Here is a 12203-nt window from a genome sequence, read left to right as displayed (position 1 = left end):
AAATAAAGTGGTGGTGAATTCTATCCAAAGTACCTAATTTAGAGAAGTCACCTTCCAGGTCCAAGCCCACATGGACATTTCTCGTGGCTATATTTTTAGATGAAGCCGACACTGCCCTTCTCAGCTGATGCTCAGAAAAAATGTCAATATGGCTAACATATGCCTGCTTCATACCAGAAATATTCCTGGCCAAGCTAAAGGAATGAATCAAAGATTTCACTTTTCCATGTTTACAATTATTGGAGAGCCTTTTACTGTATCATCTGCTCCAAATAATCATTTTTTCCAATGTGTACCAACAGTTCCAAACGAGATCTCTTATTTTTTTCTCCAACATTTTTATATAATTTTTTTTTTTTTTTTGATACGAGATCAATCCACCCTTTGCCTCTCCAATTTGTCCGGAAATAAACTCTCTGCGTACATCCATAGCAGCAATATCTCATTCCACCGCCCTCAAAGACAAACTATGCTCGCCAGTTTTCCCAAAATATGATCTCGCTCCGAGTCCTAAGGACACGTCTTTGTCATTCTAGGACCAAATATTTTTTTTACTTATTTTTTATTTATTTATTGGGGGTTTTCTAAAGGCAATAGTTAAAGGCCACAGATATGTGTGATTCTTTAAATGAGAATATCAGCTTTTTTTTTTTTTCTACAGAATTAGAAAATTTGCTGATTCAAATTCCAGGCGTAGAATTTGGAAAGCAGTCAATATTTATTTATTTATTTTTTTAAAATCTTGCTTACATTAGAAAAAAAAGCAGATGTGTTAGACCAATCGGACTTTTGTTATTTGGCCGAAGGAGATACATATTTGCAACTCTCTATAGCCAATCAGATTTGTTTTTGGAGATTTTAAATTTTTTTATATTGTGTAATCTAACCGCAATGATCTATCAAAGTCTTTTTCTATATATATATATTTTTTTTTTAAAAAAGAATTATGAAAAAATAAATAAAACACAGCTATTGTTCACACTCAGCCAGGAATGCAGACATTAGCTTTTTCTTTTTTTCTTTTTTTTTTTTTTCTTTTTTTTTTTAACTCATTTGATTTGTCTTTGGTATTTACTTATTTAGATATATTTTAAGTTAAAAAATATTTTTTTTTTCTAGTTCATCTCCAGAGCTGACCTGCAGATCACTGGTGGGGGGAGATGTACTAAGGTGTGCTAGTTTAGAGATATTTCTCTCCAGTTACATGGAGTTTTTGTGTAGTACCCCTTTTAGTACATAGTCATCATATAACCAAAAATTGGAACTGGAGATATTTTTTTAAAACTTTGCACAATTTACTGCATCTCCCACCAAACCGAGAAGCAGGTTCCCTCTTGAAACGAAGTTGTTATTGGCGGGACTTCCAATTACAAAAATTTGGCATTTTTTTGTTTTTTTTGGCCAACGTCTTATCGTTGCGTTGCCCGTTATCTCTCGATACAGCTAAAAACACTGAAAACATAAAATGTTTACACCGCAGCGGAACCAAACAGGTGTACGTAAATATAGCAGCAGCTTCAAATTTAAGGCAGATAGTTGCCTATTGTTATGCCATTAAAAATGGGCTTGTTCCCAATATTACAGAGAAGTTGAAAACTCAACAAGCTTGTCTGCAAGTTCAAGTTTTGTCAAAAAAAAATAATATACATAACTTATTTTACAATATTATGTGCCTTCTGGTTACACTTGAATGTTTTTTAGTGCTCTGTCTCAGTTGTCCGTCCATGAAAAACGCAATGTGTGTAAGGTCTCGATACAACTGTTGGAAGGGCAGGGAGAGTCGAAGTTACTCCGGGGGGGCGACCCAGAGACCGAGATGGTGTTTCTACGATCTATGGTGATCATTTCATGATCCGCCCTAGCAATATCCGGGGCATCACCGCACGGAACGCTGCCCCTCCGTATCACAATGCGTAGTGGGACCTCGTCCAGCGACCTGGAACGTTCCAGCTTACGTTGCCCCAACCCAAACCTTTCTCATCTGCACTTGCGGTTGCTTTCCTGTTGGTTTTAGTTGAAGGTCGCATTCATTTGAAACCTCGGTTCGACAGTACAGACGTCAGAAAACCGCGTTGGGTCCCTTTTCAGCATTAGGCGCTGACCAAACAATTTGCCAAGCTGAAGGCAACGGTTCATTAGTCATATTTCTGATTCCCGCCTTAAAGGCCTAGGCTCAAGAGGAACCTGGTTGTGATGGTCCATCTCAGGATGCATTTCCGTGCTCATGCTATCCGCTACCCCGGTCTCGCTGCCTTCCTCCTCTTTGCTCGTTAGCGATACTTCATTCTCGTAGCAAAACGTGTTTGCGTTCGAAATGATGTACTTCTTCTCTGCTAAGTCTCTGGCGCTACAAATAGGGGTGTTGGGCACTTCATAGGTTTTGTGGAACCTCGAATAGTCCACCTTGTAGTAATTCTTCTCTTCGAAAAGAACAGGCTCATACCTGTGGCCCCAGAATATTTCGCTTGCCAGATATGAGCTCCGGCACTGGGTGGTCATTGCTGTCGCCTCTACCATGCCTTCCAATATCACAACAATTTCAAAGTCAGAATTGTCCAGGTCCTGTTTGCTCAAATCATACAGAGGACTTTCTTCGTCAATTTCGTGTACAATGGTAATGGGGGAAACTAAGAAAATTCTGTCTATTCCGCTGTCAAATCCAACGTTAATGTCTATTTGATCTAAAGGGATGTACTCGCCTTCTGACGTGATGCGGGATTTCAGAAGCTGAGCTCGGACGTGCGCTTCTACCAGATGGCTCTTCCTCAGGTTCCCAACACGCCACATCAAGCACAGTTTACCGTCCCTCATGGCTATGACAGCGTTGTTGCTGAACACGAGGGTCTCGTTTCTCTTTTTCGGCTTTGCCATTTTAGCCATAACGGCACCGATGATGAAGGCGTCGATGATGCATCCAACGATAGACTGGAACACTACCATGAACACCGCAAGCGGGCACTCGTCGGTGACGCACCTGAAGCCATAACCGATGGTCGTCTGTGTCTCGATGGAGAAGAGGAAGGCGGCTGTGAAACTGTTTACCTGGGTGACACACGGCTTGTGGTTTTCTGGAGCACCCAAGTCCTCGTGAAGAAGCGCAATTAGCCAGAAGACACAGCCAAAGAATAGCCACGAGAGGACGAAAGCCAGGCAGAAGATCACCAGCATCCACCGCCAACGGATATCTACACACGTGGTAAAAATGTCAGATAAGTAACGCTGTCCCTTCTCGCTAACATTAATGAACTGAACATTGCAGTGCCCGTCCTTCTTGACGAAGCGGCTCCTGCATTGTTGTCGGGTATGGATTTTGCTTTTGCCGTTCCCATACCCGTTCGCAACTGCCATGGTGGCCAGCTTCATTCCGTCCTCTTCTGACGACACAACGCTGTAGCGGTTGGTTCGCACGCTGCCCATCACTTCAGTCGTGGACTGCGGTGCTTCTGCTTTAGAAAACAGTCTTAGTTTCTGCAAAACTCTTTGGAGAAACAGTTTTGAACGCTCAAGGGACACACACACACGGGAAGAAATGGATGGTGAGATTCCTATCTCGGCGGGGCCTTGGTGTCACCAAGGGAAGTCTTCTAACATTTGCCGTGTCAGCAGAATTTCATTGTCATGTTGACATCATGTCCTGTAGAGAAAAAAAAATAAAAGAATAAAAAATGTTTCAACAAAAACTTTACTTAATCAGCAAACCAATAACAACATTTTCTCACTAGACCTTAGATTGTACACGTCTTACCTATAACCTGAATCTAAATAGAAACTTAAGTCAACGGAAATACTAGATATGTTATTATTGCGCAATAATTCCGCGTAAAAGACTAATAATTTAGATCGATTATGTAATTACGGTAAAATACATTTTTTTTTCTGTTTTCAAATTTCTGATTCAATATATTTTTCTCATCACGCTTTAAACCGCGGGCTCAGAAAAAGTCCTCCTTATCTTCTACTCATACTCCGATTTCCTTTCTATACATTGAGCAATATTTCCGAAAATGCTGTTTAGAAGTTCTGCTTTCACATAAAACCACCCCCTTTTTTAATCGGGGAAGTCGTGATAATGTCTTTTGGGCACCCAATGGTCTTCTAAAGAGGAAAACAACATAGTAAAGAACATTCAAGTTGCGTTTTCTCGAGGGCTTGTGATGGAGCTGGTTGGTGGTTGATGAGCCCTTCGGGCAGACACAAGGGTTAATGATCATTTAAATAATTTAAATAATAACTATAAATTACTCTGTGTCCCATTCTCCAGCACACCATGTTTCTCCGAGCTGTACGAGACACACACACACACACACACACGCACACGCGGGGTCTGGTTCCTCTGGGACTCATTACCCACAAGATGACCCTCGAAACATCAGTGTCCTTTCCAATACACAACTCCCGCTTATCATCCATCTCCTTGTGTGTTCTCACGCAAACACTTGAAAGAGGGGAAAAAACTCCTATTATTGCCCAGGAATTTCTTTTTTTTTTTTCCCAAACTACTTTACAAAAAAAAAAAAAAAAAAGCAAAGAATGTTCTGCAGATTAGACCCAAAACGTGACTCTCCACCGTTCTTCAGCATCTTGTAAAGTTTGTACCCCCCGAGTGAGAGTGAGCTCACAGCAGCAGAAAAATCATTAATTAGAATACGATTTAAGGGGGAAAACGAGATTAAAAACCAGTCATTATATCAGAGAACAGTAAACATCTCAGTTTATAGATATCCCTCCCCTGGGAATAGAGCGAAAATCGGAGAGTCCTGCAAACGTGGACTTTTACCCTCAATAAATAAAATCCCTTTTAACTCCAAAGAGATTTTTTTTCTCTCTTATTACTCCTGCGACTGTCATCTATCTTTTTTTTTTTCCAAGAATCGCACTTCCAAAAACCTCCTACCAACAGCTGCTGGGATACCGCCTGCGGATTATCAGCAATCCGATTCCTTTTTCCCGATAATGTTTTGACCTATGACCTGGAGCAGAAGAGCTTACAATCTACTTTTTGAATATGAACAGAAGATAGATAATTTTTTTCATGCGTAGTATGCATTGAACATCCAATCTTTCTATAGAGGTAACTTTACCTTTTCCAGTAAAGACTGCAATAATATGTGTGTGTATGTGTGTGTGTGTGTGTGTGTGTGTGTGTAAAGGTTTGTATACCTTTAAATTGCTCAGTATGAGGGATACACAGTTTTGTAAAAGGCAACATTTTCGGTTGCATTTGTACTTCCCTATATCTCTTACAGCTGTTCTTGGAGTTCCTTATAAGAACACATAAAGTATTAGATATCATCAGTTGTGGAAACTTTTACGCATACACAACAATATCAGCAACGCTCTCTCAATAGACATTAAAAAAACACAAAGTAGCAAGTCCCTATTTTGGAAGTAACTTGATGTGGAATAAAGTAGCAACACCTGGTCTAAATAAATCCATATAAGCAATGGGCTCTTGGTATTATATAGGTTTTATAGGAATGTTAAAGCTAAATATGGACCAATGGATTCAATTTGTAGCCATCCATGTCCTAGGGGTGTACCTGGGCACCTCCAGTCCCTTTTAGCATCAATCTAAAATATTGGACAAGTCCAGTCCTTTAAAAGGATTCTGAACATTTTTCAAGCAGAAAAACTAGATAAACAAGTTGCTGGTCACTGCAGCGCCTGGGGCTTCAAATTCCAAAGCTAACCCGTCCCTTTAAAAAAAATACACAATTAAGAACGTTGAGAAATTGGCTTTAAATACAGTAAACCTGAAAATGCTGAATTTCATGGAAGATTAGATCCTCTTAACTGCTGTAGATCAGCAAAACCTACATGATTAAAGGACGGCACCAACACTTGTGACCCCTTTCACCTCTACTATTCTCTGCAACCATCACTCTCCATAAATATTTATTATGGGGGAAATCCCTAATAAAAACTTTTCGTTTCAGGAGGGCGCTATCTTCTTCGTACGTTCCTTTACCTATAGCGCGAGCCATATCTCAACATAACAGCACCCTTACTAAGCTGAAAGACCATTGGATCCAATGCTCCCCCCCCCCGACCCTTTAAATCCTGCCCTTTAAAGTACGACTTTTAACTTTAAGAAACTTTTAAGAAACTTGAAAGGTCGCGCTGTAATCAGAACCAGATTTAGGCAACTTTTTCACACCAGCCATAGTTATTTTTTTTTATTATTTTTTTTAACCCTTTCTTTCCTTTTTTGACCCTAAAGCTTTTAGGGGACATATATAAAAGCTGGCTTCAAGCCGGAAGGCTAATAATACGTATTGTAATATAGGGTGTCCTTGTACCCAATGTCTTCTAGCTAATAATTTATGCCATGCAGGAGACTGTCTCGGCAGGGGGAGAAAAAAACTCAAACCTATCAGGTTGCGTCCACAAGGAGCTATATTTCAAAACGTTCTCCCTCCCGATGCACATCTTGAATTACAGAATGAATGAAACCCAGCATTAGGAGAAGCAGAGACGGTGACTTCCTAAAATAATAAACCTTCCAGAATTCTACAGTTTACTTGCCCTCCTATAAATAACATCTCCTTTCTATTAATAGATGTTGGGCTTGTCATGTTTTCCATAGGTGAAGCATTGATTAGTCCCAGACATACATTACAATTCAGATTTGCAGCTATACAATCCTTGTGGGTTTTTTTCTTCTTTTTTTTTTTTTTCTTTTTGAAGCTTTTGAAGCCCTGAAACCTAAATAGCGCTCTGGAAAAAATTTAGATATCTCGAAAATAACCCCCCCCTGTCAAATTTTCCAAAGTGGAGAATTTATTATATCCAGATAAACTGGGTAATGCAATTTTAAAAGGGGAATGGGGGGGGGTAGCAGCCAAGCACTGCCGACACAGCAAAAAAAAAAAAAACAATTTATATATATATATATATATATATTCATACATTCATACATACACACACTCGCCCCAAAAAATGAAAGTTTTTGTTTTTTTTTTTTGTTTTTTTTTAAATCCAGCAAACATTTTTCAATCTAAGTTCAGCCTCTGGCATGCAAAGCTACTCCTAATGGGTACATTTTTAGGGCTCCATCTACTTAATGTAGTATACCCCGACTCGTTAAACAGTAAAACGCGAGTCCACTGTGTCACTAAATAGAGACAGGACATCCGACCACCAGTCTGGCCGCCTTCCAATACAGAGTATAAACTTCTATACAGTATTAAGAGAATACTAAAGAATTCTGGATTTAACCCTTAGACCACCAGGGGGACTAGCAGTGCACTCATTAGGTCTCCGGTGCTCAAATGGTTCACTGTCTTGCAGTGTTCGCATTAACCACCTCTGCCTAGTGGCAGGATCTTGCTCTCTGTACCCCCCCAACTTTCCTAACACCTTTAAGCTCAGGACAAGACCTCCTATTATTATATGCTTTAGAAACACAGAATTTGCTGGAAGATCGGCCCCATCTGGCCCCCGTCTAGTCTGCCTTTTTTTCCTGCTGTAAAGTCTCAAACCTTAATCAGTCCTTGGTCAGGAGCCTTATGCCATCCCTTACTGTATTAGCCTCTACCACTTCTGCTGGGAGGCTGTTCCGCTTATCTACCACCCTTTCCAGAACAAAGTTCCCTGTAGATTTTTATGGATAAAGTCAACAGCTTTAGCTATGGCATCCAACATAATCTACGTGTCTTTAGACATCTGTGGCTGAGCGTATTGGGAGTGTCAGCCCTTTCACCCAACAGAAAACTCAGTGGCTTAGTATAAAACCGACGGAGAACAGGCAGGGGACACCCGGTTTTGTATCTTGTCGCGAAGCACTATATAGGGATAACCTTACGAGAAAATGTAGCATATTCATTAAACGGAATGCAAATATTTAGACTTACCGTTTTATAATGCAAATATTTATACCCGGGATATTTTATATGCTACGGTTTAGAAGACTCATAGACACCCATGTTTGGCATCGGACTAACCTGTAAAATTAATCATCATAGGGGTCATTAGCTTAAACCAACACCGGCTCACTTGGACCATGCGCCCACCTGCTACCCCCAGCACATAATATAGAATGGTATGGCTTTAACCCTTACAGTCCCGGTTAACTTACTGGGTCACCTTACACCTATGGTGCTTACTCAGCATTTGGCAAGACGCTGGCTGGCTAAGGGCTATGTGGGTTGTAGTCCCAGCTGTAATGTAACACATCGTCGGCTAGAAGTAGAGACAGAGAACTAGCCTAAGGGATCGAAGTAATGTGTCTGGCTCGGAGGAGAGAAGGGAGAGAGATGTGTGCGATAGAAACATTTAAATACATGAAGGGGTTTAACAGCGTACAGGAAGGAAGTTTATTTCTTGGGAGGGGAACAAGAGGCCACGATCTAAAACTGGAAGGTCGGAGGCTCAGATGGAACGCAAGGTTTACGTTACTGAGGGAGTGGGAGATAAGTGGAACTGCCGCCCAGCAGAATTGGTAGAGGGATTTTAGACATGCATGAGGTAGGCGTATGGCTCCTGAATCTAAGACGAGACCAAGATTAAGATCTGAGTCTTCATAAAAAGGGGGGGGATACTCGGAAAAAAACCCATAGAATTTGGGATAAGGACACCATGGAATGTTGCATTTCAAGGAGACACCAGCCTTGTAACACAGGTTGCCCAAGATGTCGCAGGTTTAGCCTCCGGCTACCGTGGATTTGTAAGGTTTGCCAGCCCCGGAGGTCCTTTGCTGGTACGCGGCTGGGATCGGAGACCTGGAGCGTCCCGGGAGAACGCGGTGATTTCCCATACTGACGCCACCGGTCGACATGTTGCTACGCGAGGGCTCTTCAGCCTTCACCAGCCAAACTCCTCTGCCTTCTGTAAACAGTGAAGCGCGCTTGTTTGCTATGAGACAGGGACGCCTAACGTTTATAGCCACAGACCGTAAACGAGGAGGAAAAAATATTAAATAAAACGGGTTTCGCTGCGGCTTCTGCGTGCGTTTTAACCACCTGCACGATACAGCCCAGCCTGATGGCTTTTTTTAAACCAGATGATTCATAAAGATATTAATTCACAATCTATTATAAGCCAACCACATATGTATCAGAAGGCTTATCCCCTCCCCCCAAAAAATGAATATTATATTAATATATATGGCTTCGCAGCCATAAATCTACACCTTTACACTTGCATCACCTGAGCAGGTGCATTCGATGAAAACATAAACAAAGATGTCTCCAGGTATATAAAACCGCAGCATAAATAACAATCGCATCTATATTTGATTCTTACATGTATTTTGTTACATTTTTTTTATTATTATTCATTTATTTTAGCTTCCGATTTAAAGAGGTGGCTGTAGCGTCTTGGTGATGACAAGTTAAAGAGGTTACAAGCCCCAGTAGGGTGAGCGTTGGAAGTTTTGGGTCTGGACTTGGAAAAAATCAAAAAGATATTAAGAATCGACAGCAAGGGAATACAAAGCCGGCGTTCCATCCCACCTCAGATGAGAAAATAAGCACAATGCCAGTTGACAATCCCCATTATTGAGACCCAAAGTATGAAGCTCTTCATCAAAAATGTGAGATTATATGTAAAAAAAAATAGACATTTCTTAACCATATTTTAATCCAAACTCCTCAAGTCCATCAGCCACTTCTAGAAGTATCCACACCCTGTTATAAACCACTTTTTGCCTTCCTTTTTTAAAATCATCTATTGAACCATAGATATTAACTCAAGTGCATAGAGAAGACGCCCAACCTGCGTCTTCATCTTTCAGTGACTCTTCATCTGAGATGTTGAGAAGACAATTAGTATTTTAGATTGGGCTCTCTAAATGGACAGAAACAAATGCCCCCTCCAATTATTACCATATTCCCCCCATCTACCATACATCAATGACCCAGAGAAGATACCCAGCCTATGTTCTTTTGGAGACTCTTGACCTGAGATGTTGTGAAGACCATGAGGGTATTAGATGGGAACGGTCTATATGGACTAAAATAAAATACTTCTTTGACTTTGCCCTGCTAAATCTCCAGGTTCTAACATTAAAAAGCCAAGATCTATCCCAGAGCAGATAAGATTTTACATGGTGACTTATAGCAACATGATGTCCACTGCGGTGGCACCAGAGGAAGGATGGCTTTCTGCATTTCATCTGAAAGCAGAAGTAGCCAGCCTGCCAGATCTTAATGTGGAAATTACATGGCCATGTTACATCACCCAACTGCATCTTAACTGTAAAATTACTATGATCCTCTTAATCATGCTTTAGTTATTTATTAACCGTTTCAACCGCTGTTCTCTGGAACACAGAGCAGACCTCCCTCTCTGCTATTATCCCACTTGGGGAATCTGTTAACTTTTATTAAATGTTAAATCTCAGCTGTCAGACTTTCAGATCATGCAACATTCCCCAAAGCACAGTCATTTTTATTGAACCACACTGTCCTCTGCTTAAATCATATCCTCTCCCCACACATTCACACACACACACACACATTCACACACACACGCACACTTTTGGAAAGAAGAGCAGTGACCAGTTCATTAAGCATTCGTAAGAAAGAGGGAGAAAGTCTGCAGATGTGTGCAAAATGCTTAATCTCCAATCCATTCTGTTTTAAGAATCTTTTAACTACTGTACTGCCCCCCCCCCATGTAACAGCTGCTGGATGCCTTATGAGTACAAACAGATGCTACACACCAGACCCTGCCTTGCTGTCCAACTGTTGCATTCATGAAAATATATTTTTAGCAATTGCATGATATGGCTACAATAGGCAGAGACAGATCACAGCCATCACATTCAATCTGGATCCATTAGAATCTCCTATAAAGCATCTCCACTGTTACTTTGTTGCTGCATCCTTATTAGATCCATCAGGCTGCAAGAGTATCAAATTGTATAAAGACTTACCTAATATTTGGAAATGATGTATCAAGAAGAAGGGTGAAATAAGATCCAGTGGTGATTTGATTCTGGGATCAATGAGAAGCTCAAATCCAAAGGGTTCAATCCACTAATCCTTGTATCTGAACCTCCAGATCTATCTCTCACTATAATCATATCCACTGTCTGGCTCATAGTGCTGCCATGTGCTTTTAAATGCCTAGCCGGCTTGGCGCGCCCATCGGAGGGCCTCACAGCCAATGGAGAGGCAGGAGGAGGCGTGACTGACAGCTGAGGGGTAGGGCTGTCTAGGAGCTCTCCTGCTAATTCATTGAATGGATGTTAGTGGAAGGAGATAGCAGATAGGAAAGGACTTTGTCTGCTCAGTAAAGGCTCCGCTGCCTCAATGTGCTCTGGGCTCGCAGGAATTTACACGGCTGTGTCATTCATGTGCTGATGTAATGTAAGGACGTTCTACTTTACTGAGAGGGTGGTAGATATGTTGAACAGTCTCCCGGCAGAAGTGGTAGAGGCTAATACAGTAAAGGAATGTAACCGTGCATGGAATAGGCATGTTGCTTCTGAATTCAAGACGAGACCAAAGATGCTCGGCACATTCTATGTTTCTGTGTGCTTTTTCTTTTTTAACATGTCCCTGGAAATTACACGTTTGACATGTATGCCAGCAAAGGGTTAATCGAGATTCAAGCAATGGGACAGCGGGCAGTAACTTCAAGACAGAAAAAAAACGTACGCTTCCATAACAACCTGATTTTGTTTCCCTCGGAAGAGAAATGCATGATGTTCGTTGTGTGCAAAGATTTCGAGATTAGGCGAGAAAGGGTTAATTTAAAGAGGCCCTGCGCAGATGACTGCAAACAGCCTTTATGTGAGACGGACACATTGTGTCCCGCTTCATGTATAGTAATGCTAGAATCTTTTCAGACTCAAAACTGTAGGGAAGGGGGGGGGTTTGGTATTCATTAACCCTTTCAGTGCCAAGGGATGAGCTCTTCTACTTTTCATACACGTTCTATAGATCAGTGGAGACCAAATATATGATATGTGTAATAACCGCACTCTTTCTATGCATTCACAGAGTTAGCGAAGCCTTAATAGTATAAAGGAATTTATTATATTTACACTAATATATTTTATTATCCTAATAAACGTGATCAGGTTTGCTGTCTGCTTTTTAACGAGACATCCCGATTCCCCATTACAGAGAGCTGAGCTTTAGTATACAGTCTGCCCCTTATATACAGTCCGTGCATCAACGCCGACGAGGCTGCAGATCTGCTGGGTGGGGGATTAGGATCCCGGGGATGAATCTTTGGCTTCGTCTTCCCAACAG

The 12203-nt window shown here is 41.2% G+C and overlaps 1 protein-coding gene across 1 annotated transcript; it reads right to left on the bottom strand.

The window, feature by feature from the left end:
• Nucleotides 1-1219: 1219 nt before the first annotated feature.
• Nucleotides 1220-11013, bottom strand: KCNJ2 (potassium inwardly rectifying channel subfamily J member 2). Its single transcript, XM_053453656.1, has 2 exons — nucleotides 10877-11013; nucleotides 1220-3634 (listed from the first exon to the last, which is right to left on the bottom strand). Exon 2 carries the CDS (start codon nucleotides 3415-3417, stop codon nucleotides 2140-2142), a length of 1278 nt encoding a protein of 425 aa, XP_053309631.1. The 5' UTR covers nucleotides 3418-3634; nucleotides 10877-11013; the 3' UTR covers nucleotides 1220-2139.
• Nucleotides 11014-12203: the final 1190 nt, after the last annotated feature.

The sequence above is a fragment of the Spea bombifrons genome, chromosome 13, assembly GCF_027358695.1.
Source record: "Spea bombifrons isolate aSpeBom1 chromosome 13, aSpeBom1.2.pri, whole genome shotgun sequence".
NCBI classification, from domain to species: domain Eukaryota; kingdom Metazoa; phylum Chordata; class Amphibia; order Anura; family Pelobatidae; genus Spea; species Spea bombifrons.
Note: the sequence above shows the minus strand (reverse complement) of the source record. Positions and strands in the feature narration are given on the sequence as shown.